Here is a 25,715-nt window from a genome sequence, read left to right as displayed (position 1 = left end):
ACACTGTTCAGTTACCTACTTAGCTTTGCTTGGCTTCCCTAATCTCTTCCTTTGAATTTCTTTATCTTATATTTTGTTCTTCACTCTCATGCTTCTTATCTTTCTTTAATTTTTTTCTTTTAATTTGTCACACATGTTCAGAAATTTATTTCTTTTGATTTTGCAGTAACTTTTCCTCAGAATCTTGTTTAGTGTCTTTGTCATTATAAAGTTCAATTAGTTAAATGGCATTTGAATCTAAATTTACATAAATCTGGGAAGTAAGAATTCTTATGAGAATGTAATCTATGATAGACTGACATCCTTTCCAGAGAGACCTTTAGCTTTTTGCTTAAAGCCAAGAGACTGGTGACAAACTTAGCTTCATGACCCATGAGCATTTAGAAACATTTTTTTTTTACCTTAGGTTCATTTATTTTTTAAGAATGAGTATGGTATGTTGTATGTGCAATATTAATTAAAGGAAAAACTGAATAGAAAAGAGTTAAGGAGGCGATTTTAGATCAAAGATATTGAAAAATATACATAGGACAGAAGACTATGGTATGTAACATGAATGGACAAGGATATGCTGTAAGTTGTCAGTGGAAAGAATAGTTTAGTAGAGCATAACCAAATGTCTCAAGTCTTTATGAGTATAATGACGAGGATATCAATGTTGATGGTGATACTACTTTCAATTAGGATGTTCCAAAAATTGAGATAATAGGAAGAATTTTTGAGCAAAGCATTTTATAGCAAGAAAACCTTCCATTCAATGAGAAATAACTTAAATCTTTAGCATTTAAACCGGCTATATCCAACCAAAATGTTCTACCTATTATATATTTAAACTGGCCAGATATGGCCTCTCACACCTACCTTACAATGTCATTCTAAAATTTAATAGTTACCTCATAGGTACAAGATAATGCATGATTAATTCAAAGCAACGTGAATAAATAAACATGACATTTGACAGATGCTAAAGGGTTAAGTGGTCATTTCTTTCTGGGAAACCTTTTAATTGATTTATTTTCATATAGGTAACCTATGTGTTCCAACTAACAGAGTTAAGCTCAGTCATAAATCTCCCCACTCCAATTCCATATACAATCCTACAAGTTTTAAAAGATGATGAAAATAAATCTAATCATTTTTTTTAACAAAGGGACCCCTAGTCATTATTTGGCCAAATGATACCCACTGCCATAGATTCTGCCAGAGACTTAGCTAGATTACATTTTTGGTGCTTTAAGAAACTAAAGTGGCACAACCCCTCTATTAGCAGCTTTAATCCACTTCAGTGAGAAGGCTTGAAAAATTAACCCTATTACTTGATTTGTATATTGTTTAACACCTCCAAAAAAGACCACAGGTTAAAGTTAACCTCAGTGGCATTTGAACTTAGAGCACAGAGAGGCAGAACAAATACTGCAAGACATTGTACCTGTTATCCTAATAACCTTTGCCCATTCACCACTTATCTGATCAATGAAATAACGTTCATCAGAAATAGTTTTCACCTTAAATGATTCATAAACTTGCTGCATCTGCAGCAACATCAATATCTATGATTGCAGCAACGGAAGTAATAATTTTGGACAACTGCTATTTGAGTCCACATACTATAAATAGTAGAAAGTGGCAGTGTGGTAAGATGATTGCCTGTCAACTACATGACTTTGGGTTCAGTTCTACAGTGTGGGAATTCAGGCATGTGTCTTTGCTTCATGAAAATTAAAGGAAGCCCATCATATATGTACTTGTGTGTGGTTGTGTTGCTACTGTCTCCTTTCCTTGACATTGCATAATTGTTGTGAAAGTTACTGTCATGCAAGCAGTGTCCTTTGTTTTCAATCTTCTGACACATGGCTGATCATGGGGAAAACACCTTACTTGAAAACAGGTGAGGGTTGACAACAAGAAGAACATTTAGCTATAGAAAATCTTCCTCAACAAATTCCATCTAATCCACGTCAGCAGAGAATGTGAATGTTAAATGATGATAATTAAGGGATTTATTCTATTTGGTATAAAAGTAACGTTTCTTTCTCTCTGATTTTATTTTATGTGATGTAAGCAGTAAGGGAATAAAGTAAAATATCATCAATAATAATTTAGATCTGAGGTTAGACATTAATGATTATAGATGTGAGAGAGTTAATTGTGAATAGTTTTTCTTTTCTCTTTCTCTCTTTTATTCTTTTACTTGAATCAGTCATTTGACTGTGGCCATGCTGGAGAACTATCTTAAAGGGTTTTAGTCGAAGAAATCAACCCCAAGTCTTATTCTTTGTAAGTCTAGTACTTATTATATTGGTTTATTTTGCCAAACCGCAAAGTTATGGGAACATAAACACACCAGCATCGGTTGTCAAGCAATGATGAGGGGTAAATACAGACCCACGCACACACAAATATATATACACATGACAGACTTCTTCCAGTTTCTGTCTATCAAATCCACTCACAAGGCTTTGGTCAGCCTGAAGCTATAGTAGAAGACTGAACCTGGAATCATGTGGTTGGTAAGCAAGATTTGTACCACACAGCCACGCTTGTGCCTATACAGTACGAAATCAATCTCTTCTTGATTGCCTTTTGAAAGTTCATGTTAGAAAGGTGTTGCTTAGTCTCCGCTTAAACTCTGAAATAAAGAAGGCAGCCTGGTTGCAACCCCTCTCCAATGCTTTCCCCTTGATATGAACTAGCACTCTGTCAGTTATGATGATGAGGGTTCCAGCTGATCCAATCAACAGAACAGCCTGCTCCTGATATGAACATGCAAGTGGTTGAATACTCTACAGATACATGTACCCATAACATAGTTCTCAGGGAGATTCAGTGTAGCACAGAATGTGATGAGGATGACCCTTTGAAATACAGGTGCTACTCATTTTTACCAGTTGAGTGGACTGCAGCAATGTGAAATAAAAGTGTCTTGCTCAAGGACAACATACGCTGCTGGGAATCAAACTCCTGACCTTATGATCATGAACCGAATAGCCTAACCACTAAGCCATGACATAGTGCTTTATAGGACTATAATATCCAATATGTACTTACTATTCTAAGATGGTAGAATATTAGTTGAAGGCAATTAAGCTCTTATTTCAAGTTGATTGACCAATATAAGAGAATGATTTTTCAAATCAACAGCAACACAAAGGTTAACTAACATCATTTCTAAAAGTTAATAGTAATGTTAATAATGACTTACATAATGAAGTGTGCAAGAGAATTTTAATTAATGAAGACCCTCACTGCAATAAGGGGAGGAAAACATAGATCAACATACAATTCTTATTGAAAAAGCTTCCAATTCACAATCAATTGAAATTAGAATTATGTATGTGGTAAGGATAAAACACAACAAAATATTAGCACAAGAACTGGTATTAAATTAATCTGATTCTTGACAAGCATGGTGACAACTATGGACATGTTTTGGTCTTTTAGACCTCCTCAGCAAAGTGTAGTTTTTAACCTACTTACCAGATCAGTAATAATAGAATTAACATATGAAGCACATGGATTAACATAAGAATATAACATAATGACTGAGGAAATTGCCAAGGGATGTCATGTGTACAGAATACAATTAGTTAAGTCAGTATTAAGACTTTTCTCACAGCAAAGAGAGGAAAGCATTAGCTCAAAGCTTAAATCTGTTTGAAACTGCAGGGATAACATCTTCAAAATCTAGAGTAATCAAGATGTTTCAAAATTAGATTAGAATTGACTGGAGTTGTCATTATGTTTGCAAAATATCAGTGTTTGTGCTAATGTTTGTTATTCTTTCCTTCACTGCATGAGTAATTCTAATGCTGAAACATATTTGATAAACATTTACCCATTCACATACACATATATTAAGATGAATGTGGTTATATGCTGTTAACTACTGAACCTTCCATGCTCATTTATGTAGTATCACCATCTGTTAGTTGGTATAGGTGGAAATCACTCTCCAGCAGAGATATGACAGGAACCTGACACTATAAGTAACTCTTTGACAGGCTGCTAGGAAGTCTACCCATGGCCACCAGCTTCAAGCTGGGCTACTTAGAAGAAATCAAAGTAGGGATTAGCAACAGCCATGGGTTGCTGTTTGTTCTTCCCTTCTGCTCACAACTGGAGATCCAGTAAAGGTTAATGGAATAAGCTCTATCAATAAACATAATAATGAAAACAATTATGTTGTTCTGTTTATTGCATTAATTCTCAACCATTTTTTGGTTTACACCCAAGTGGATGGAAGGAAGTCATCTTCAATCTGGAGACCTGGCTTCAAAGTTAACAGCAGGAAGAACTCTACTAAAGAAATCCAAGGACCAAATGCTGGAATTAAACAGAAAGATGGATTAACTCTGCCTGTAAGATACCACCTTACACAAGTTCAAGCTGAACATCATCGGCTACACATGTTTTGATAGTGTGGGAGTGTCTGTCACAACATCAATACTACTCTTTAAGGAATTTCTCTAACAACATCAATGCCACTCTTTAAAGAATTTCAAAAGCCTGCCTTCTACACCACAGTTGAGTGATTAGTGGTAGGAATAGTATGTGTAAACAAATTTACAAACCCTATAAATCTGAGTTAGTATGAAAAGATGGTGTGCATCAATCAGTTGATCAATAATTTACTCTTTTTAAGTGTGTAGAAATGGTAGAGTACTGGACTACATGTATAGTGGTGTGTGTGTGTGTGCATACATATATATCTCTTCCGATGGTTGTCCCTTGCTGTGGTGGAAGAGCTTGTCTGTCCCAGTGATTACGAGAGTGATGCTGTCTGGAGCCCTAGACTCCTGGTAGGGTCACCCATGGCGGCAAAGTCGAGGATGAGGTCCCAGACTAAACACGACCAAACACCAACATCTAGAGCCCAACGGTGAAGCAAGCAGAGGAGAGTAATCTCAAGCCCCCATGGAGTGACTCTGGCGGAAGAGGGTAATGCTTGGTGGGCAAGTGTGGCAAAGGCAGATAAACTCTGGCAGCTCACTGCAACCAGCCTCAACAAGACTGCACATCTCAATTCTTGAGCTGCAGTGAATTTCCTGGCCAAGTGCATGCACATAGCTGTTGTGCAGCCATGATCACCTCAAACAATTTACTCAGTGACTGGCTTCGTCTTTCTACACTGAGTCTCCTGGAAGCCTCTAGTCTGTAACTCCACATTGGCAGTAAATCTTAGATGGTCACTCTCCAATGAATAGCTATGACATTGGAGTTCGGCAGCTGGACTTGTGACTGGGCTGGCCTCTTTAGGATTACCACAGCTTGCCCCTTAAGGGGGAGCCCCTAGAAAAGGTGAGGTAAACATTGGACATAACAACTTGATCTGGTGGACCTCCCACACAGCGGTCGGAGCTCTACTTCTACTCATCCATCATTGACTCCTAAATCCTTTGTTTTACAACCTCTCACTTTCGGGGCCTGGAACATCTGCCCTCTCCAGGACAAGAGTGACATTAATCGTCTGGAGTGACGTACAGCCTTTGTCTGCAAGGAACTTGCCAGCCTTGAGTGAGACTAAGCTTCCTGGAGAAGGCAGCTTCAGAGAAGCTGGCTCCAAATACACCATTTTTTTGAAGTGGAAGAATCCTGACGAACCATGCACCCATAGAGTTGAGGGTTATTGACTGGATCTGTGGATGGTGCAAATCCCTACAAAGTCCCCTCTCAACCCAAGGTAACATGGTGGTGGAACAATGTAGTTAACAAAGCCATTAGGGAAAAGAAACAGGCATGGAAGGACTGGAAGAATGGTGGTAGCAGGGAATTGTATCAGAAGGGAAGCTAGGAGACAGGTTTAGTTAACCAGAGGGGAAGCAGATCAGAAAAATAATTGCCAATGTTTTGCGTTATGAGGACCACAGACTTGAAATGTTCCATGTTGTAAGACAGTGTGTGAGAGAGAATCGTGATGTCACAGGAGAGAAATGTGTCCACATGGATGATGGCTCACTTGCATTTAATGAGGCTGCAAGGAAAGAGACTTGGAGATGCCACTATGAAATGTTGCTAAATGAAGTGAATGAATGGGAGAAAGAGTCTGCTGAATGTCGATCCAACTGAGGGACCAGTTATCCGAATTGACAGTACCTTGGTAGATAAAGCAATTAAGAGTATGAAGACAGGGAAAGCCCCCGGCCCATCAAGAATCATCGCAGAGATGCTTAAAATATCTGGCGGTGTCAGCTATAGTCTAGTCACCTGTATAGTCAATCAGATGATACATGAAGGAGTCATACCCAATGACGGATGTAGCAGCACCATAGTCAACTGCTAGAAAGGTAAAGGTGATGCATTAGATACGAATAATTACAGAGGGATCAAGTTGTTGGACCAGGTAATGAAAGTCACAGAGAAGGTCATAGCCCAACTAATTAGGGAGTCAGTGTAGACGAGATGCAGTTTAGGTTTGTGCCATGGAAAAGCACCACCGATGCTATATTTCTGGTAAGACAGCTGCAGGAGAAATACCTAGCCAAAGATAAACCTCTGTACCTGGCTTTCGTTGACATGGAGAAAGCCTTTGACAGGGTCCCTTGATCCCTTATCTGGTGGTCAATGCAGAAACTAGGGGTAGATGAATGGTTAGTGAGAGCTGTACAAGCCATGCTGTCAGTAAGGTGAGGGTTGGCAATGAATACAGTGAAGAATTCTGAATAGGTGTCCACCAGGGATCAGTCCTCAGCCCACTCTTATTCATCATAGTCCTCCAGGCAATAACAGGAATTCAAGACAGGATGTCCCTGGGAGCTTCTCTATGCTGATGACCTGGCTCTAATAGCTGAGTCACTATCAGAACTTGAAAAGAAGTTTCAGGTGTGGAAGCAAGGATTAGAATCAAAGGGCCTTAGAGTCAATGTAGCAAAAACCAAAGTCTTAATAAGTAAGAAGGCAGACAAACCACAAATCTCTACAAGTAGATGGCCCTACTCGATCTGTAGAAAAGGCATGAGTAGAAATTCTATAAGATGTACCTGGTGTAAGCTATGGACACATAAGAGGTGCAGTAATATCAAAGGAAGGCTAACTGGGAAGACAGTTTTTGTGTGTGGTAAATGCTCAGGAGCAATAAACACTGAAAATGTGCAGAAAACAGCTTCTGTCACATTCCAAGGGGAAAAAACTACGAGTAGTTGATAGCTTCCATTACCTAGGTGACCAAGTCAGTAGTGGGGGTGGATGCTCAGAGAGTGTTACCACTAGAATATGAATAGCCTGGGCAAAGTTCAGAGAGCTCCTACCTCTGCTGGTGACAAAGGGCTTCTCGCTCAGAGTAAAAGGTAGACTGTATGACGCATGTGTGTGAACAGCCATGCTACATGGCAATGAAACATGGGCCATGACTGCTTGCAAGGAATGAAGCTAGTATGCTGCGCTGGATGTGTAATGTCAGTGTGCATACATGATAGAGTGTAAACGCCCTGAGAGAAAAGTTGGACTTAAGAAGTATCAGATGTGGTGTGCAAGAGAGACGACTGCACTAGTGTGGTCGTGTGTTGCATATGGATGAGAATAGCTGTGTGAAAAAGTGTTCACACCCTAGCAGTAGAGGGAAACTGTGGAAGAGGTAGACCCAGGAAGACCTGGGATGAGGTGGTGAAGCACAACCTTTAAACATTGGGCCTCACCGAGGCGATGACAAGTGACCGAGACCTTTGGAGATATGCTGTGCTTGAAAAGACTCAGCAAGTCAAGTGAGACCGTAACCATGGCCTATGCCAGTGCAGCATAACCAGCCCATTTAAGAGTACCCTTCAATCATTGGGCAATAAACTGCGCTTGCGAAGACCTGTTGAGGCAAGTGAAGTCGTTGTCGTGGCCGATGACAGTACTGCCTGATTGGCACGTAAAAAGCACCATTCGAGTATGATTGTTGTCAGTGTTGCCTGGCTGGCTCCCATGCCAATGGCACATAAAAAGCACCATTCGAGCGTGGTCAATACCAGTGCTGATGGCACATAAAAAGCACCTTTCAAGTTTGGTCATTGCCAGTATTGCCTGACTGGCTCCTGTGCCAGTGGCACATAAAAAGCACCATTCAAGCGTGGTTAATGCCAGTACCGCCCAAATGGCCCTCGTGCCGGTGGCACATAAAAAGCACCCACTACACTCACAGAGTGGTTGGTGTTAGGAAGGGCATCCAGCAGTAGAAACTTTGCCAAATCGGACTGGAGCCTGGTGCAGTCTTCTGGCTTGCTAGCCCTCAGTCAAACTGTCCAACTCATGAAAAGTGGATGTTAAACGACGATGACAAATACACACATGTATACAGACACACACACACACACACATATATATGTACATATACATGTGATCACTATGAACAAATTATCTGTGCAGGTTGTTCAACAAGAAATTTCAGAACCCTCGTATGTTGTCTATGACAAGAGTTCATGATATATATACACACACAATTTACTTTTCCGTTAAGGTAAGATCAACAAAAAAGTACTCTATCTGATGAGAGATAAATATTGTTTGGTGTACAAAGTATACTGTTATGAGCTACTAATAGTTTCATACATTGGAGATGTTGTGAAGGCAGGTTTTAATAACACACCTAGTGTTTCTAAGCAATCTCTGAGGTCTGAGCACATGACCTATACAAATTACAAATCAGCACAATAGACCAAAAGAAATCACGGTAAAAAAAAATTGAGAAAGGTGGATGCAAAAAGTGAAAAAAATGGAAGAAGAAAGGAGAAAAAGAAGAAAGAGAATTAGAGTTATGTTGCCTTTGGCTGTAAAGCCATAAAGCTGGTTGGAGTAGAATCAATGGAAGGGGTCAAAAGTCTGTAATACAGCTGCTCAATCCAGAGAGGATGTGTTCTCCAGTTTGCCAAATGCCAAGAAACTTGTCCATGTTTAGATTTCCTAATAATTTCTGATCTGGAATTTGGCTGTGCAGTGGAAGTCTTAGATCTACAAAGGATATGCAATATTTCAGCTATACATAACTTGCTTTTCTAGAGCCATTAACATATGGCATGGATTTTTCTATAATTTTTCACTTAATTATATATATTGCCGTACCTGTAGCTGCATTCCACCAGGTTCAATAAATATTACCTTTAATATATTGGTGTTGTTTCAGTTGAGGCACTGATCACCTGAACAACTTACCCTGAAATCAATAAACCACAAATGCAATTTGTAAAATCTAAAAGAATTCTTTAATTTCTTTTTGAAATTAGAGGCATTGATTAACGGGTAATGAACAGTATATTTTCTAGGGGTGGGTGTGGTGGAATCTTTGATAATAATATATTACTGGAAATTATGTCATTGGCTGCAAAGATATATGAACATAGACACTGAAGTTGATAAAAGAAATCATCTAATCCAACAGTTAATGTACTATCACTTCTGTTGTTGTTTAAAATATATTAGTGACAAAGGCAGTATTAATATTGGGAGGTAATATTTACCCCCACAAACAAGCGTGCATTCTGCACTAAAAGCCAATGAGAGTTTCTTTCATGGTATCTGCCGCAGTAAAGTTTGTTCTTACAGAACATTTATGTTTAAGTGGAGATGAATATTACCTCTCTATTGTTGTTGTTGATGATGATGACTAACTTTAACTTAAGGCCACAGATTTTTAAGGAAGTATTAATTAATTGACCCTGATACACAGAGTAAGCATGAAGTCTGAATTAATGAATGTGCTCAAATTGATGGAAATGTGGAGTTATTGCATAAGGTGTATGTGAATCGCACAAACTGCACCAAACTTTGTATCGCTGGAAACCATGTTGAAAATGTTATTCATTAATGTAATTGAATAAAATTACGGTGGTGAGCTGGCTGAAATTCTTAGTGGTATTTAGTCTGTCTTTATGTTTAAGTTCAAATTCCACTGCGGTCGACTTTGCCTTTTCATCTTTCGGGGTCGATAAATTAAGTACCGGTTGTGTACTGGTCAATCTAATCAACTGGCCTCCTCTCCCCAAATTTCAGGCCTTGTGCATAGAGTAGAAAAGAACAAAACTTTTGCCTTTGTATCAAGACTTTATGGTTATCCTGTATTATTGTTATTTTTCTTTCTATCAACCCCGAAATGTATTTAAAAAAATGAGAACAAAGTTAATCTAGGCAAGAGTTAAGATTTCTCACATTGGTGTAAGGCAATAAATTTTGGTGCCAGGGAAGATACATTTGTTTGGACTGACACAATTACATGATTAGTACTCATTTTATGGATCCTTGATTTTATGGCCTGGAAAATTCTGACTTATCAAGACCTGTTTCTCATACTTAGCATATGCATGCATACACACACACACACACACACACACACACACACACACACAAAAGAGCACATTTTCATAATGTATATTTGCTATCATTATGAAGTGTCAACTAGAATACTATTTTAGGTACATATTCATTTTTAATCTTTTGTTGGCACAACAAAAAGATTGGCCACAAAAACAGTATTATTATTTTCCTACGTTTCTGGAGCATAAAACATATTTACAGTGTGCACAGGTTCATAGATACATGCTATTAACAATTGTGTCACCGAAACTTGGATCTTTAGATTTTTCTTGTGTCCTATTCTTGGAAATAACATCTGTTCAGGTGTTCATAGGAAAAGAAATAAAGGTTTATTTTGTGAGGGATGAAAGTATAATGGGTGAGGGGCATTAATTATCTCAAACTATCAGACTGAAGGAAAGAGAAAGAGCATGTGCACACTTGCAAGAGAGAAATGTGTGTGTGTTAAAACTATTAGAAGAGTTAAATGATAAGGTTGTTTAAGATTTTTAAGACTATTTTGTTAAGTTCTGGAACTAGGTAACAGCTTCCTCAGCAATCACATTTCCATCTAAGAAAGATTAAAATGTCTATATATAACTTTGATATTATTTGACTACTTTAGAACTAAGCTGTTTATCCACTTTCTATCTGAAATAGTATTTTAGTTGATAACAGATTTCATATATTTCTATGGAATAAATCTATAGATTTTAGTCATTACTGCATTTATAAACTAAATAAATTTCATAGTTTCATTGAAGAGCCATAGACAACTCTCAGGTTTATACAATTTCACTGTGGGCAGAAAAAAAAAGAAAGAAGATTAACTAGACCAGGCTTGGCCAACTTGAATTACATTGCAGGCCACTTTAACCACAGAAAGTTTCTTGAGGGCCACTTGTATACTGACAAAATTGAAAGCATTTTGCTTTCTCATGCCATTATTACAATAAGGAATGAATTATTGTTGATTCAACATGAAATATTATTGTTGCAAAAACAGTAGTATCTTTCTTTTTTACTTTTCATTACAATCTTTAATTTTTGATAAAATTTTTTTAAATGTTTGTTTAAATAAACCCATTTCAAGAAAGTATCAAGCAGGCCTCAGGTTGGCTAAACTATAGTTTCAAATGTGCTTAGATTCTCACCAGTAATCAATTGTCCCACTCTAAACTGACCATTGTGAAATTGCATTTAAAGCCACTTATATTCGATGCTTTATTAAACCAAAGAATCAATAATTTGGTATCTAGGAATCAAAGACTGGAATATAGGTATCAGTGATTGGTATATTAACATAAATGATTTCATATGCATCGTATAGAAATAATGATGTGATATTAGTTATTTTAAAATAATTTGATAAGTCAACTTATCTGTTTCAGCAAAAATTTTCTACACCTAAATAACTTTTCAGTTTCAAATACATTACCAAGTTTCATGCTTATAAAACTTCAAAAGTAGTGAATACTACCAGAGAAACTGACTCATTAAACCATCCCATTAAGTCATTCCATGTTTCTAACTTAAGAGTTTTCTTTTACGCATTTATTGCCTTTGATTCCATTTCTATATATATAAGAAAAGAAAAAAAAAAGAGAAACTGCTAGTATTATATGGGCTGACCGACTAAAAAACACTTTGATGTTTCCCAACAAAGATCCTAACAATCCTTGTTCGCTCAAAAACATTTCTCATATAAGAGTTATATAATGATCCAATCAACTTTATTTGGCTTATGATGTGGTAGGCAGAGATCACATGGATACAGATTATAGCACTTAGCTACAAACACAATGTTGCCGACCACAATGATAACCAGATTATCAAGTTATTGACCACAGTATAACAATCATTCTATTGGATTATATATATATATATATATATATATATATATATATATATATATATACAGAGAGAGAGAGAGAGAGAGAGAGAGAGAGAGAGAGAGAGAGAGAAGATGGACAACCAGTTATATATGCCATTAAATCATTTATAAAAAGGTTAAAAAAGATCTTGCATAAATATTTGGTGATGGAAAACAGTCCTTGTGAGTGTGTGTGTGTGTAAATGTAGGACTAGAAAAAGTGAAGTCTACATACAAAAAAAAAATAATGACGGGGGGTGGGGTAACAAGATTATAGAAGTAGAGTATTCTCGCATTACTTTTTGTGTGATAGGTAAGACACGTTAGAAAGACATGCAATTTATAAAAAAAAATAGAAAGAAAAAAAACTTGCCTAACAACTCAATTTGTGCATATATCAATATCATGTATAATTACATGCCCCATCCCCACCATCATCATCATGATCAAAACACACATTAAAAAAAAATTAGAGAGAAGTATCTTGACGATTATTATTCAATTACTTGATACAATTATTTGTTCGGAGCAGACATCTATTTTGTCTCTTATGACTCCTTGCTCTACTCATTTCTTATTTCAGAAATACTTGTTCTGAGACGAAGGGCGTTGTACGGAATATTTTGTCTCATTATTTCATATTACAGCACAGCATACATTTGAGTTTTTATTCACACACAGACTGATACAAAAAATGATTGCTTTCAGATCGAGGGAAAAATAAAATAAAGTCGAGAAACTGTACAATCAATATATAGACCTATATTCTTTGGGCGAGAAAGGGATAGAGTGATGAGAAAACAGACAGTTTTGGAGAATAGGGTTAGTAGGGGAAGATAACTAGAAATGAAGCTGGATCACACGCGACCACATATAGACAAGCATACCTCAGCTTACGTTGGTAATTGGTGCCAAAGCGGCGTAACATGAAAAAAAAATTAAGAAAAAAGTATAATAGCTTATATTTGTCTCAGTATACAATTTGTATATATTTTCACATATATTTTGATTTTTCCACTCCAATGTTATTCTTAAGTGCCTTTGTTTAAAATTTTCAAGCAAGACCGACGTAAAGTCGCATAAATGGACTGAAGCTAAGGTTTATTTTTAGCATTAAATTCTCAAAAAAAACCCCCCAAAAAAAACAAGACAACTCGAAACGACGTAAATTTAAATATGCCTCTGTTTGTGTGTGTGTGTGTGTGTATCTCTCTCTCTCTCTCTCTCTCTCTCTATATATATATATATATATATATATAATGAGAGAGATAGAGAGAGGGAGAGGTGACATAATTACTGAGAAAAGGAGTAGAGGGATGGAAAGAAAATAAGGAAGAAATAAAAATGAAAAGCAGAAGGCAGGAAGCAAGAAAGCAGACAGTGAGAGAAAATAGAAGCGAAACAGAAATGATACGGGAGATGACAATAGTAAACAATATAATTAAAAACGATAAACAATACAGTCTGCGATATTTATTTAAATAGATTAATAAACAATTGATTCATTAATTATTCATAAGAAATGAATGCGTTGAGGTAGACTAAAATTTGTCTGTCTCATAGTAGCAAATTCGACATCAAATAGCTATTGATCGAGAAATAGCTGATAGACACACACATCCCACATATATGTCTGTATTTCTCTGTCAGGACAAGTGCTCGAAACGTTAAATTCTTCCATTTCTCGCGGCAAACCAAGTAAACAAACCCTCCCGTAAATAATTTTTGCGCACGCAGACCACCACCAACCAATTTCCTTGGACTTCACCATGTATGTAGATAGTGACTCGTCCTGTAAGAAAATAGCTCATTGTTCACTTATTGTTTCTCTAACTACTATCCATATATATTTGATCATCCGTCAAACTGAGAGACAATAAGTATTTGTTATACTTGGGGATGGTCGTGTGTTTAATTAGCAAAATATAACCATCCCCAAATATAACAATGTCTGCAAAAAAAAAAACAAATACATAAACTCGCGCGCACGCGTGTGTATATATGTGTGTGTGTGTCTATCTATCTATCTATCTATCTATCTATATATATATATATATATATATATATATAATCTCTCTTGAATGACGCTCTACATTGGTGAAAAAAAAAGATATTAGGTTAATCGGAGTAACACAACATCAGAAAACCAGCAGGATGGACACGGCTGGAATACCTTTGATCATGCCTGTTCGACTAAAGGTGATCTAGAATTAAACAAGCTACTAACCAGTATCTTTAGACGGCTACTTAACCTGCTACAGAATAGCAAACAAATCTCATTTAAATCATACCTTACTGTCTTATAAAAAGGGGGGAAAAATCATTACAAAATATAGTCTTGGATATATGACAATGGACAAAAAAAAAAAACACAACAGGATGGTCACAGGTGGAACGGCACTGATCTTAGGTTTACTTGACGAGGTATGACTTGGGGCTAAACATTGTGATATACATAATAAGTGACAGGTAAATACAAAAATTGGAGGAGACAAGCAAATATAAACATAAACAAACGGCAGGTAAACATTAGATAGTGAGAGAACTTTACCGTTTAATCCGACTCGATAAAAGCCAGTTGGAAAGACAAACAGTTTAGTACCATTGTTGACTGGACTGAATGTCCTAAGTTACTACTACGCAAGAGAAATGTGTAGGATGGTTTTGTGTGTGTGTGTGTGTGTGTGTGTGTCTGCTGGTGTACTTAGAGAAGATAAGTACTTTGCCAGCTGAATTCAGAGGCGTGTGTGTATGTTTTATATGCGGGATGAAGACGGCGTCAGGAGATAGACTACTGACAGCTACTAAACCATATTAACTACTTAGTAATTCCTCACATAAACACACGCGCACGGATAACTTGCTAATAAAATTAATGCCGACACCATTGCAACGGCGACACTGTTTTAGTGAAAATAAAAATGTCAACAAGTGGTATGTTTATTAGGGAAGCTTTTCTAACGGTGATTGCATATTGCATTGCTGAGGTGACTCTAATCAGCCCTGATCGTGCAGACGACCGATGACAGGGCGGTAGCCCGTACAACACATAGTTGTGTCTGCGTTGGGGGATTATTAGTGAATACGTTCGGGTTACTGACGATAGAGATGTTTGATGAGAACTGTGGTGGTGGTTGTAGAATGGTACTTGAAAAAAGCGGCAGTGTAGTATTTATTAAATATTTAGTTCGTTTTAGCCTCATAAGTCGTGCTGGAGCACGATTAGTAAGCACTCTAGTAGCGTTTATTTAGTAAGGAGTAGTATTAGCGCTTCTTGTTAATAAGGACTATTAATTAATAGGCTTATAATAACAAAAATGCTTGTAGAGAGAGAGTATTGTCAAACATCGTTTTCCAGTTAGCAGTGCACTAGCAGCAGTGTTTACAAGTAGGGACTTATTACTTGTGACATTTACAGAGAAAAAAAATTATATTAAAAAAAAAAACATTCGCATACGATTAATAGACATTTGAAAAGAATTGCTTGTGAATTGAGTGAGTATTAGTAATATTTTAACATATATGTGTATGTCGTGAGAGAGAATAGAAAGATGAAAGAGAAAACTGATAAATTGTAGGAGGGAGATAAGAAAAGTGTGAGATATAATAGAGGGTATACAGGAGAAACAATAAGATATAGATGAAGAAAAAGATAAGACAGTTTGAAAAACAGATAGAGAGAGTGGAAGAGAGAATAAGAGTGTGTAAGGGGGAGAGAGAGAGAAGTATGAGAAAGAATACAGAATAAATCTAGAGACCAAAGAAATAGGATAATTGAAAAGTTGAAGTATGAGTGAGAAGCATGTACTTATAGAAGAAATCAAATAAATCAATTATTACTAAAACTAGATATCTTTCAGTAACTTAGTGCTTCATAATTCTATTTATAAAGTACAACTGTGTTATTTCAATCACACCAGTTAGTCATTTTAAAAACTGCTTATACCTATTGAAGAAACAATTATCCAAGAAAGCAGCAGTAGAGTCTCAAACTAAATTCTTTGCTGCATTTGTTTTGTTTTTCAGGGCTCCAAGTTCCCACAGGATCAAGTTTCCACCCATTTGGAGTCAGTAATTTAATGGGGGTTCATTCAATCAATTACAACCTTTTCATTGTAAGAATTGGTTTTATACCTCCTCAAAAGGAATCCTTATGTAGCATTATGGTGAAAGTTCTCTCTGTAAACCCACAACACCACTGTAAAGTTGCGTCCAGAAACAGAGTTTTAATTAAGGAAAAAAAAAAACAACAAAAACAAAGCAAAGCAACAACAACAAAAAAAACAACTTATCATTTTATGCTGTTTTTTCCAAGCTTGCATGGGCAAGAGAGGTCTTCTATAACATTTTGTTTTGCTATAAATATTGTGGTAAATAATAGAGAGAGTAGGAGATTTGTTGATCTAAAAGTTGAGTTATTTCTTGTACCGAATTATATTTTCTAATTACTTACAGACAACATTGTCTTTGGGACATATTTCGAAAATCAAATTCGTTTTTCTTGAGGATGCACCATTTCCAATCCTTTTTGGTTAAACACACATACATAACCACAAACACTCACATTTATATAGTAGATATATAATCACTGAATTGAGCAGACTATTAAATGTTTTTACACACTGTTGATCACAATGTGCTTTTGAAAGATGCCATCTTGCTGGTTAGGTGAGCAGGCCGACAACCCCTCTGAATGGGATGCAAGCTGAGTGGATTGGAGCTGTTGCAAGCTGAGTGGATTGGAGCAATGTGAAATGAAGTGTTTTGTTCATGAATTCAATGCATTGCTGGTTGGGGAATCAAAACCATGATCTTGGAATTGTGAGTGCAAAACCTTATTCACTAAACCTCATGCCTTCACATACACACACACACACACATGATGATTGCTTCATGTTGACAGATGACAGCCATCTCAATCACTCTACATCATCCCTATAATCTCAATTATGCTTCTGTGCTCTGAGATGAATCTTCACCTCTCCCCCATTGCTGCATGACTTTAGTGTAGAGACAAGATGAACGAGATGGAATGAGATATGTCATAGGATTAAAGTAACATACTTGAAGCAACATGTATTCCACTTTCTGAATATCAATAACTGGAATCCAGTGACAAGCACTGCAAGATGATTGGCAGCTACATCAACTGCAGGTTTCACTTCATCATGCCTTCTAGACTTTTCACATCAAAGGATCCTATGAGTCAGCAAGGATATGATTGGACAAAACACATTTGCACACAAGTGGATGGCCTTTAACTCTCACGAGTTCATCTGCCTTTTAACACATCTTGATTTCCATCCTGAAGTGTGTCCAAAAATTCAGCCTTCTCAATGAGCAGGCTTGGTGGGATTGCCAGTTTAGTTGTTGACAACCTGACCAAACAAGTTGTATTGGGTTACGTTACAAGAGAACCTCAAGAGCGATTTCACCCCCACACACTCTCTCTCTCTAAGAACACATGAGAAATAGAATTTTTCAAATGCCCAGGAAAATCCTTAGAGGTAGTAGGTAGCTTCTGTTGCCTAGGTGACCTAATTAGTAGTGGAAGAGGATGTACTGCAGATATAGTTACAAGAATAAGAAAACAGCTGGAAAAAATTCAGAGCAATAGCTCTGTGGATAACAAAAGGTCTCCCTTTCAGAGTGAAAGAGAGCTTGTGTAAGAACAACAATGCTACATGGAAGTGAAATGTGGGTTGTAATGCAGGGGATATATGAAGAATAGAAAGAAATTAAGTTAGCATGCTCCAGTTGGATGAGCAATGACAGGGTGAATATATGACAAAATGCAAATGTAGTGAGAAAAATTGGGAATAAGAGGAATCAGATGTAGCATGCAAGAGGGAAGAATGTGCTGGTATGGTCATGTGATGCATATAGAGGAATACAGCTGCATAAAGAAGAGCTGACAAAAGTTGTGGATGGAATCTGTGGAAGAAGGAGACCCAACCAGGGAAATATGAGGTAACATAGAGAAGACTGATCTTATGACATTGAACCTTGTGGAGGAGATTACAAAAGTTTGAGACAAATGACATTTTGCTGTGCTTGGGGAAAGCCATCTGTCCAATGAAGTGTGTTGAGATACTCACAAGGCTGTATCAAGTCTTCTCCCACCTCTCATCTTCCTAACACCCACTATGGTTCTATTCAGCTGTTGTAATTGTATGAGAGAAAAATCATCCGCTTTTGTTCTATCAGTTAGCTTTCTTCCTGGAAACCACTTCTTTCTAAACATCCTTCATTCTATCCCTTCCCACTTTAATATTTTCTACTAATCACTCCATTCTCTGCCACCAGTTATCTCCCTTGCCCTTGAGCCACATCTTATGACTGCCATCATTGACATCCTCTCATACCATTGATAGCCCCCTCCCACCACCACAGTTCTCTAAGTACCTCCGACCTCCATCTCTGTCAATGTACATCTCTCTCTCTCTCTTTCAATTCCCAACCCACACATCATCTCCCTATCTCTCATTGGTGCTCCCCAGCCTTTCTGCATCTCCTCTTACCACCTCCTCCTTCCTGAGCCACTTTTGTCTCTTTCACCTTACCTCACCAACCAATATTTATTAACCATCAAATCATCCCTGCACCCTTGTTCAGACCAGTATGTGATTGAAAGAAGTTATTGAAACTAAAACCAAAATAATCATTTAGGGTTAGTGGCAGCAGTGTTCATGTATCAATGTTACACACTTCTGCCAGGATCATTAGAATAACTTATAATCTAATGTATCATCATAGGGTGCTGCAGTTTGACCCAATCTGTTATCAGTGAGATGAGAAAGATAGAAAAAACACCAAGCATAAGGTAATGTAATTACTTCACAAAGGAGTTTTTGTTGAACATTTGAAGTTTTGGGGGTAAGGGTTGAAACACATAGAGATGCATATATAGCAAATCAACAGTGTAGCCAAGTGGAAGGACAATAACTCTAGTAACGTCGCAGGATGGAGGAAATTGTGTGAAGTGAAGAACACAATGTACTTGCAAGAAACTATAGAGGGGAGGGGGTATACATAGAGTCCCCTTCCTACTGTCACTGGTAACAGGGAACAGGGGCTCCAAACAGGAAATAAGCCTGCCGGGAGGTGGTAGAGTGGCATGTGAAGTCAGTAATAGATAGGGAGCAAGGATAGTAAATTGATGTAAATGGGACTGTAAATACTGTAGGGACAGGGAGCAATAGATGAGGATAAACTGTTTTTTCTTTATTCAAAGGCCAATTGTTTGGCAATGAAAGAGAGAGAGAGAGAGAGAGAGAGAGAGAGAGAGAGAGAGAGAGAGAGAGAATACTACTTAAAATTCTGTGAGGATTTTTATGTGAGAAATTTTAGAGAAACTTGAAGAGAGAAAAAAAAGGGTAGAGACAAGAGATTGTTGTTGTTGGCACTCCGTCGTTGGCTTACGGCGTCGAGGGTTTCAGTTGATCCGATCAACGGAACAGCCTGCTCGTGAAATTAACATGCAAGTGGCTGAGCACTCCACAGACATGTGTACCCTTAACGTAGTTCTCGGGGATATTCAGCGTGACACAGTGTGACAAGGCTGACCCTTTGAATTACAGGCACAACAGAAACAGGAAGGAAGAGTGAGAGAAAGTTGTGGTGAAAGAGTACAGCAGGGTTCGCCACCATCCCCTGCCAGAGTCTCATGGAGCTTTAGGTGTTTTCGCTCAATAAACACTCACAATGCCCGGTCTGGGAATCGAAACTGCGATCCTATGACCGCGAGTCCGCTGCCCTAACCACTGGGCCATTGCGCCTCCAGAGACAAGAGATACTGGTAGTAAAACACAATTGAGTCAAAAGTAAAGACTCATAAGTTCCACTCAAGACTCAAGTTAAACCAAATGGACAGGTCTATGCAAGCATGCATGAGGAACAACCATGGATGTATAACAAGGTCCTTGTGTTGTCCATACGCCAGAATTAATTAGTCTTGATCACCTTGCCAGTGTGATACAGGGTAAAGCGCTATACTGACTACTGGCTGAATAGACTTAGGTAACAGATTATGTAGTAGAACACAGACAGGCTATCAGAGAACAAGCTTCATATGTGATAAATGCAATGGAGCATTACATTTTGTGAACACACTAGAATTAGAAGCCCTTACATGCTTGGATGGTTCGCTGGATGTAGTTAATAGTTTTTGCTAACTAGAAGACATCATCAGCAAGAATAAGAACAGATTGGAAAAAAAGTTCACTGCAGCAACAAAGGTTTTTTCTCCAAGAATGAAAAGTAGATTGTATGATGCTTGTGTTAGAACTGCAACACTGCCTGGTAGTGAGATATGGGCCTTGAATGCAGTGGACTTGAGAAGACTAAGAAGAAATGAAGTGAGCATGCTCCACTGGATATGCCATGTAAATGTGCATGAACAATATAGCATAAATGTGCTGAGAGGAAAACTGGGCATAAGAGGAATTCCATAGTGTGTAAGAAGACTTAGCGGGTGTGAACATATGATGCAAAAGTATAAGGATGTAGCTGGAGCCTTTGGATGAGGAAGATTCAGGAAGATATGGAATGAAGTGATGAAGGCTAACCAGGACACTAAGCCTGACAGAGGAAATGGAAAAGGACTGGAATATCTGATGATATGAGGTTCTCTGGAAAACCTGCCAATTGTAGTGTAACTGACTTCTGGAAGCACTGCATGGTTACACACACACACACACACACACACACACACACATATATTTTATATATCTATGCATCAAGGAACAGTGTGTTGACTGTAAATTAAGATCATTGTAAATAATAACATGTTCTCAAATGATGCAACAAGAATCATAAAACTACATTTTGATAATATTACATGTTTGAAGCAAGTGAAATACTGAGAAAAGGTGAAAATAAAACTAAACATAGAAGCAAACAAGAGTATTAACTTACTCGGTGATTCCATGTGTTCCTCCCCCTCTTTCTCCATTTGTAATATGCTGGCTGCCTGAGGAAACAAATTATACAGAATAAGAAACTTGTTTATAAATAAAGGTATACATATATATATAACACAAGTGAAGAAAGTGAAAAAGGTGCATAAATAGGAAGGTTAATGGAAAAAGACTAAAGGGAGGGTGAGGCAGTTGCAATGAATAGGCGATCTAAAAAGAAATATTACAGAAAGGGAGAAAAACAGAAAATTATGAAAAAGTTATGAAGTGTGAAAAAGAAGTATGAGAAAGAAGAAAACAGAGAAGTTGAGAGAGAGAGAGAGAGAGGGGTGGGAAAGATAAATGAATGAAGAAGGAAATTGCAGAAGGTACTGGAGTGTGACTCTTTCATTACCAACAAGTCCTTGATCATATATGGCCAAACAACCTATTCATATTTAAATTAAAATATCACAACATAAATCTATTGATAACATGAAATATTGATAGGTAAACATTTGCTGTACAGTCTAACATTGCTAAGGCATGGGTTTTATGTTCTCAGAATGGTTTAGGTCTTCCTTCTATAACATTTTCTTTCTTTCTAATAACAGTTTACCCTTTTTTCATAAGCTTTAAATTTAGTAGTAGGACTCTTCAATTTGAATAGTTGGAGCAAAAAATGCATTAAGTATAAATTAACATGTGGACTATGAACAGGATGTTTCAATTTCCAACTTGGACAAAGATAGTGAAAGTACATACTTTGTGTTTGAATTTGGCAATATGTTGATGAAGAAAAATGTCAGATGTGAACAGTAATTTTGTATGTGGCATATCATGATATTGTTTTTGTATGTGCAATACCATAATATTGTTATTGGATGTTGACACTCAAAGTGGATGGAACTCGTGGAAAAGGAAGACCCAGGAAGACATGGGATGAAGTATTGAAGGATGATCTCATGACACTGAACCTTACAGAGGAGATGACAAAGGACTGCGATATCTGGTGCCTTGCCAAGAAGACCCATCTGCCACAGCAGAAGTGTGTTAATGCTGCTCTCCTTGCTGAAGAGGATTGACCTGCAAAAGCTTATATCAGTGCCACACAAAAAGCACCCATGCTGGCACCATGTAAAAAGCACCTGTGCTGGCATCACAGAAAAGCATCTATGCTGGTGCCATGTAAAAAGCACCCATCACACTCTGTAAGGTGGCTGGTGTTAGGTAGGGCATCCAGCTGTAGAAACCAAGCCAAATCAGACTGGAACCTGGTGCAGCTCTGGTCAAACTATCCAACCCATACCAGCATGGAAAAATGGACATTAAAGGATGATAATGATGATATTCCCTTGAATTACTAATGAACAGTGCAGTAATAGTGACTGGACAGGCATTCTGGTGGAAGTGATCCTGTCTCTGTTAAGGAGTTAATATCTCAAGATTTAGATATTGTATTCTAGAACATAGATTCTATTTTGAAGATGGCTAAGTGATATTTAGGGGAGATTTAGTTGCTGCATTGAATAGGTCAAGTAACTAGATAGAAATGCTCACTAGCTTGAGAACAGGAGAGGATTTAGAGAAAAAGTTTAAAATTCTAACTTATTTATAGTCAGTGGAAAACGTGTATATTTTAAGATGGAGATAATGCATGTAAAGTTTAAAAAAGGATATGAATACACTTGAGAGGGGAGGTTATTGTAAAATGATATCCAAGTAACTGGCAAGTGATTCTATTGTGTTGCCATGTAAGGATGTGTAGAGAACGTTTGATGGTTGCATAATTAAAAATAAATTTATTTTAGTTAGCTTAAGATATAATGGAGATGATCATCATTAAACATACTTGGCACGTATTGTGTGAGAACTTGTGAATGTTGAGCAAAATTTCAGAAGTCATAATTTAGTCAATGAGAAAACTGTGGATTATTTGTTACACTAAGATTTAGTATTTATAATATTCTTAAAAAGATCAGAAGTGACGGCCGAGATAAAAGCATCTTAGACTAAATATGAAATACTTTGGAATGGTTTTGTCCTCTGGTTTCTCAGTTCAAGCTCCATCTGGATCATCTTGATTTCCATCCTTCCAAGATGAATTTAACTGTCTATAGCAAGAGGGTAGGTATGATGACTTTGCGATAAAATTCACTTGCAACCACAGAACCTTGAGCAAGTACTTTCTATCAAAGACTTGGAATGATCAAAGCCACATGAGTGGAATTTGGCAGATAGAAACTGTGAGGAATGTGTGTGTGTGTGTGTGTGTGTGTTCATGCATATGTATGTATATTCATAAAAATAAGAACCAGTGATTTGCATGATGGGGATCTATAGCCACTGAGACAATTGTTCACAAATTGTGATATAAAATAATAGAGAAGTATGTATATGGAAACTGATGCGCCTAGTTGGTGCCACTTTAGTATGCAGTCTACTGCAGCATCTGTAGTCTGTGCAGTGAAATGATCTAATCTAGGTTAGGATTAGAGTTAGGGTTTAGGGCTAGGCTGGAGATTAGGGTTAGGTTAGGGTTTAGGGTTCAACTGCTTGATTAGGTATGAAATGGCCAGGCAAACCACATGCTAAAGTGTAAATGGTTAGGTAGACTGTATGCTAAAGTGGCATTGCCAAGTCAATAGTAATCAATTTTCTGAAGTGATAAACATGTTTTCCACTGATTATAAATAAGTTAGAATTTTAAACTTTTTATCTAAAGAGACAGCCCAACTGTAATATTAAACAAATCCTCTCCTGTTCTCAAGCTAGTGAGCATTTCTACCTAGTTACTTGACCTATTCAATGCAGCAGCTAAGTCTTCCCTAAATATCACCTAACCATCTTCAAAATAGAATCCATATTCTAGAATACAATATCTAAATCTTGAGATATTAACTCCTGGTAGATCAATTTAATATAATCTTATTTAGATTCCATAGGTTTTTGATTGGCAGTGTTTGTTGGGATTACTGAATATGTTGTTATATTTTCTAAAAGGAGATTGTGTGTGTGTGTGTGTGTGTGTGTATTGTAACTGGTTGTAGTTTTTAGTAATAAAAATAACTGAGCACAGAACTATATGAAAATAGTGAGGATGTACAATATACTTTAATGGCAATCATACTACTAAACAATTACACTCCAAGTTCTAAGTATATAGTACATGTACTTCAAGCTTTCATTGCTGTCTTTCTTTACTTGACTTATATCTGCTTTCTATCTCCTTCTTAAACCTTTTCCAATGAGTTGAAATGCATCTGAGCATTGTATACAATAAGTTCAAGGTACCGAGCTGGCAGAACTGTTAGCATACAGGACAAAATGCTACTAAGCATTTTGTCTGTCTTTACATCCTGGGTGTGAATTCCACTTTTATCCTAAATTACCTTTTATCTTTCAGAGTCAATAAAATAAATACCAGTTGAGAACTAGGCTCAATGTAATTGACTAGCCACACCCCACAAAAATTGCAGGCCTTGTGCTTATAGTAGAAATGATTATCATTATTATTATTATTAGGCTGAGAGAATTTTTAGCATGTTGGATGAAAATGCTTAGCAGCATTTCTTTAGTGTCTTTATGTTCTGAGTTCAAATCCTGCCAAAGTCAACTTTGCCTTTTTTTTGGGTTGATAAAACAAAGGATCAGTGAAATACCACACTAAAATTAGTGCCCTTAAGCCAAAGTTTGAAATTATTACCATATGATTTAATTTAATTTAATACAGTTATCTGGAACCAAGTTACATAAGTCATTTATATTTTCCCCCTCAGTATTGTGCACATTTTCTCTTGTTCATTACCTATAGCATGTACACACAAACATTTTTTTTTTAATGCAGGTATATATAGAAATTTTTGATTTAATAAACAGGAAAAAACCACAATAACAAAGAATTAAAAAAAAGTAGATTATGATATAGAGGTTCAAATTATGATTTGTTGGAGTAATGAAAAATAAGGACATGATTACCAAATATATGAATGTTTGAACAAGAGTATGGCTAAGTAGGAAAAAACCCAAATATATGGAGGGAAGGTAGAGTTGTATTATTATTTCTCATAATTTAAACTGACATTAAAAGCTAACCCATTATATGTTTCAAAAAGTAGGCAATGTTATTGAAGTGTCAGAAACAGATGTAATGTTAATACAAATTAGAGAAGAGGTTTTGTTTTGACTTAACTGGAAAAGGTGTAAGGGTAAAAAAAATAAGACATGAGGGTATGTTTACACATTTAGTCATCTATTCACTGTTATACTTATATTTTTTTAAATTTATATATTCAAATACATCTGTATTTTAATAGGAATATACATATATATATATTCATCTTCATCTTAGGTAAACCCTATATTTACACATCTATATTTTTTTCTTTAGGCTTTTATTTTTACCTCAGAATTCATACTTCTCAGTTTCTAACTTCTCTCATTCTTCTTCTTTCTAATTCTTCATTCCCATCTATATATTGGTTTTAAATTTTAGCACAAGGCCAGCAACTTTGGGAAAGGGAGTAAGTCAATTACGTCAACACCAATACAAAACTGGTACTTATTTTATCAACCCTGAAAGGATCAAAGGTGAAGTTGACCTTGGTGGAATTTGAACTCAGAATGTAAAGATAGACAAAATGTCACTCAGTATTTTACCTGGCATGCTTATGATTTTGCCA

At 36.8% G+C, this 25,715-nt stretch overlaps 1 protein-coding gene across 5 annotated transcripts in view; it reads right to left on the bottom strand.

The window, feature by feature from the left end:
- Window positions 1-25,715, bottom strand: part of LOC106876125 (uncharacterized) — a 383,532-nt gene that overhangs the window by 117,578 nt on the left and 240,239 nt on the right. For all 5 annotated transcript variants that reach the window (XM_089362492.1, XM_089362494.1, XM_089362495.1 and 2 more), the window contains one exon: window positions 21,053-21,107. In XM_089362492.1, coding sequence (XP_089218618.1) covers window positions 21,053-21,107 — 55 coding nt within the window. The remainder of the gene's footprint in view (window positions 1-21,052; window positions 21,108-25,715) is intronic.

Source organism: Octopus bimaculoides, chromosome 14, assembly GCF_046866305.1.
Source record: "Octopus bimaculoides isolate indiv1 chromosome 14, ASM4686630v1, whole genome shotgun sequence".
NCBI lineage: Eukaryota > Metazoa > Mollusca > Cephalopoda > Octopoda > Octopodidae > Octopus > Octopus bimaculoides.
Note: the sequence above shows the minus strand (reverse complement) of the source record. Positions and strands in the feature narration are given on the sequence as shown.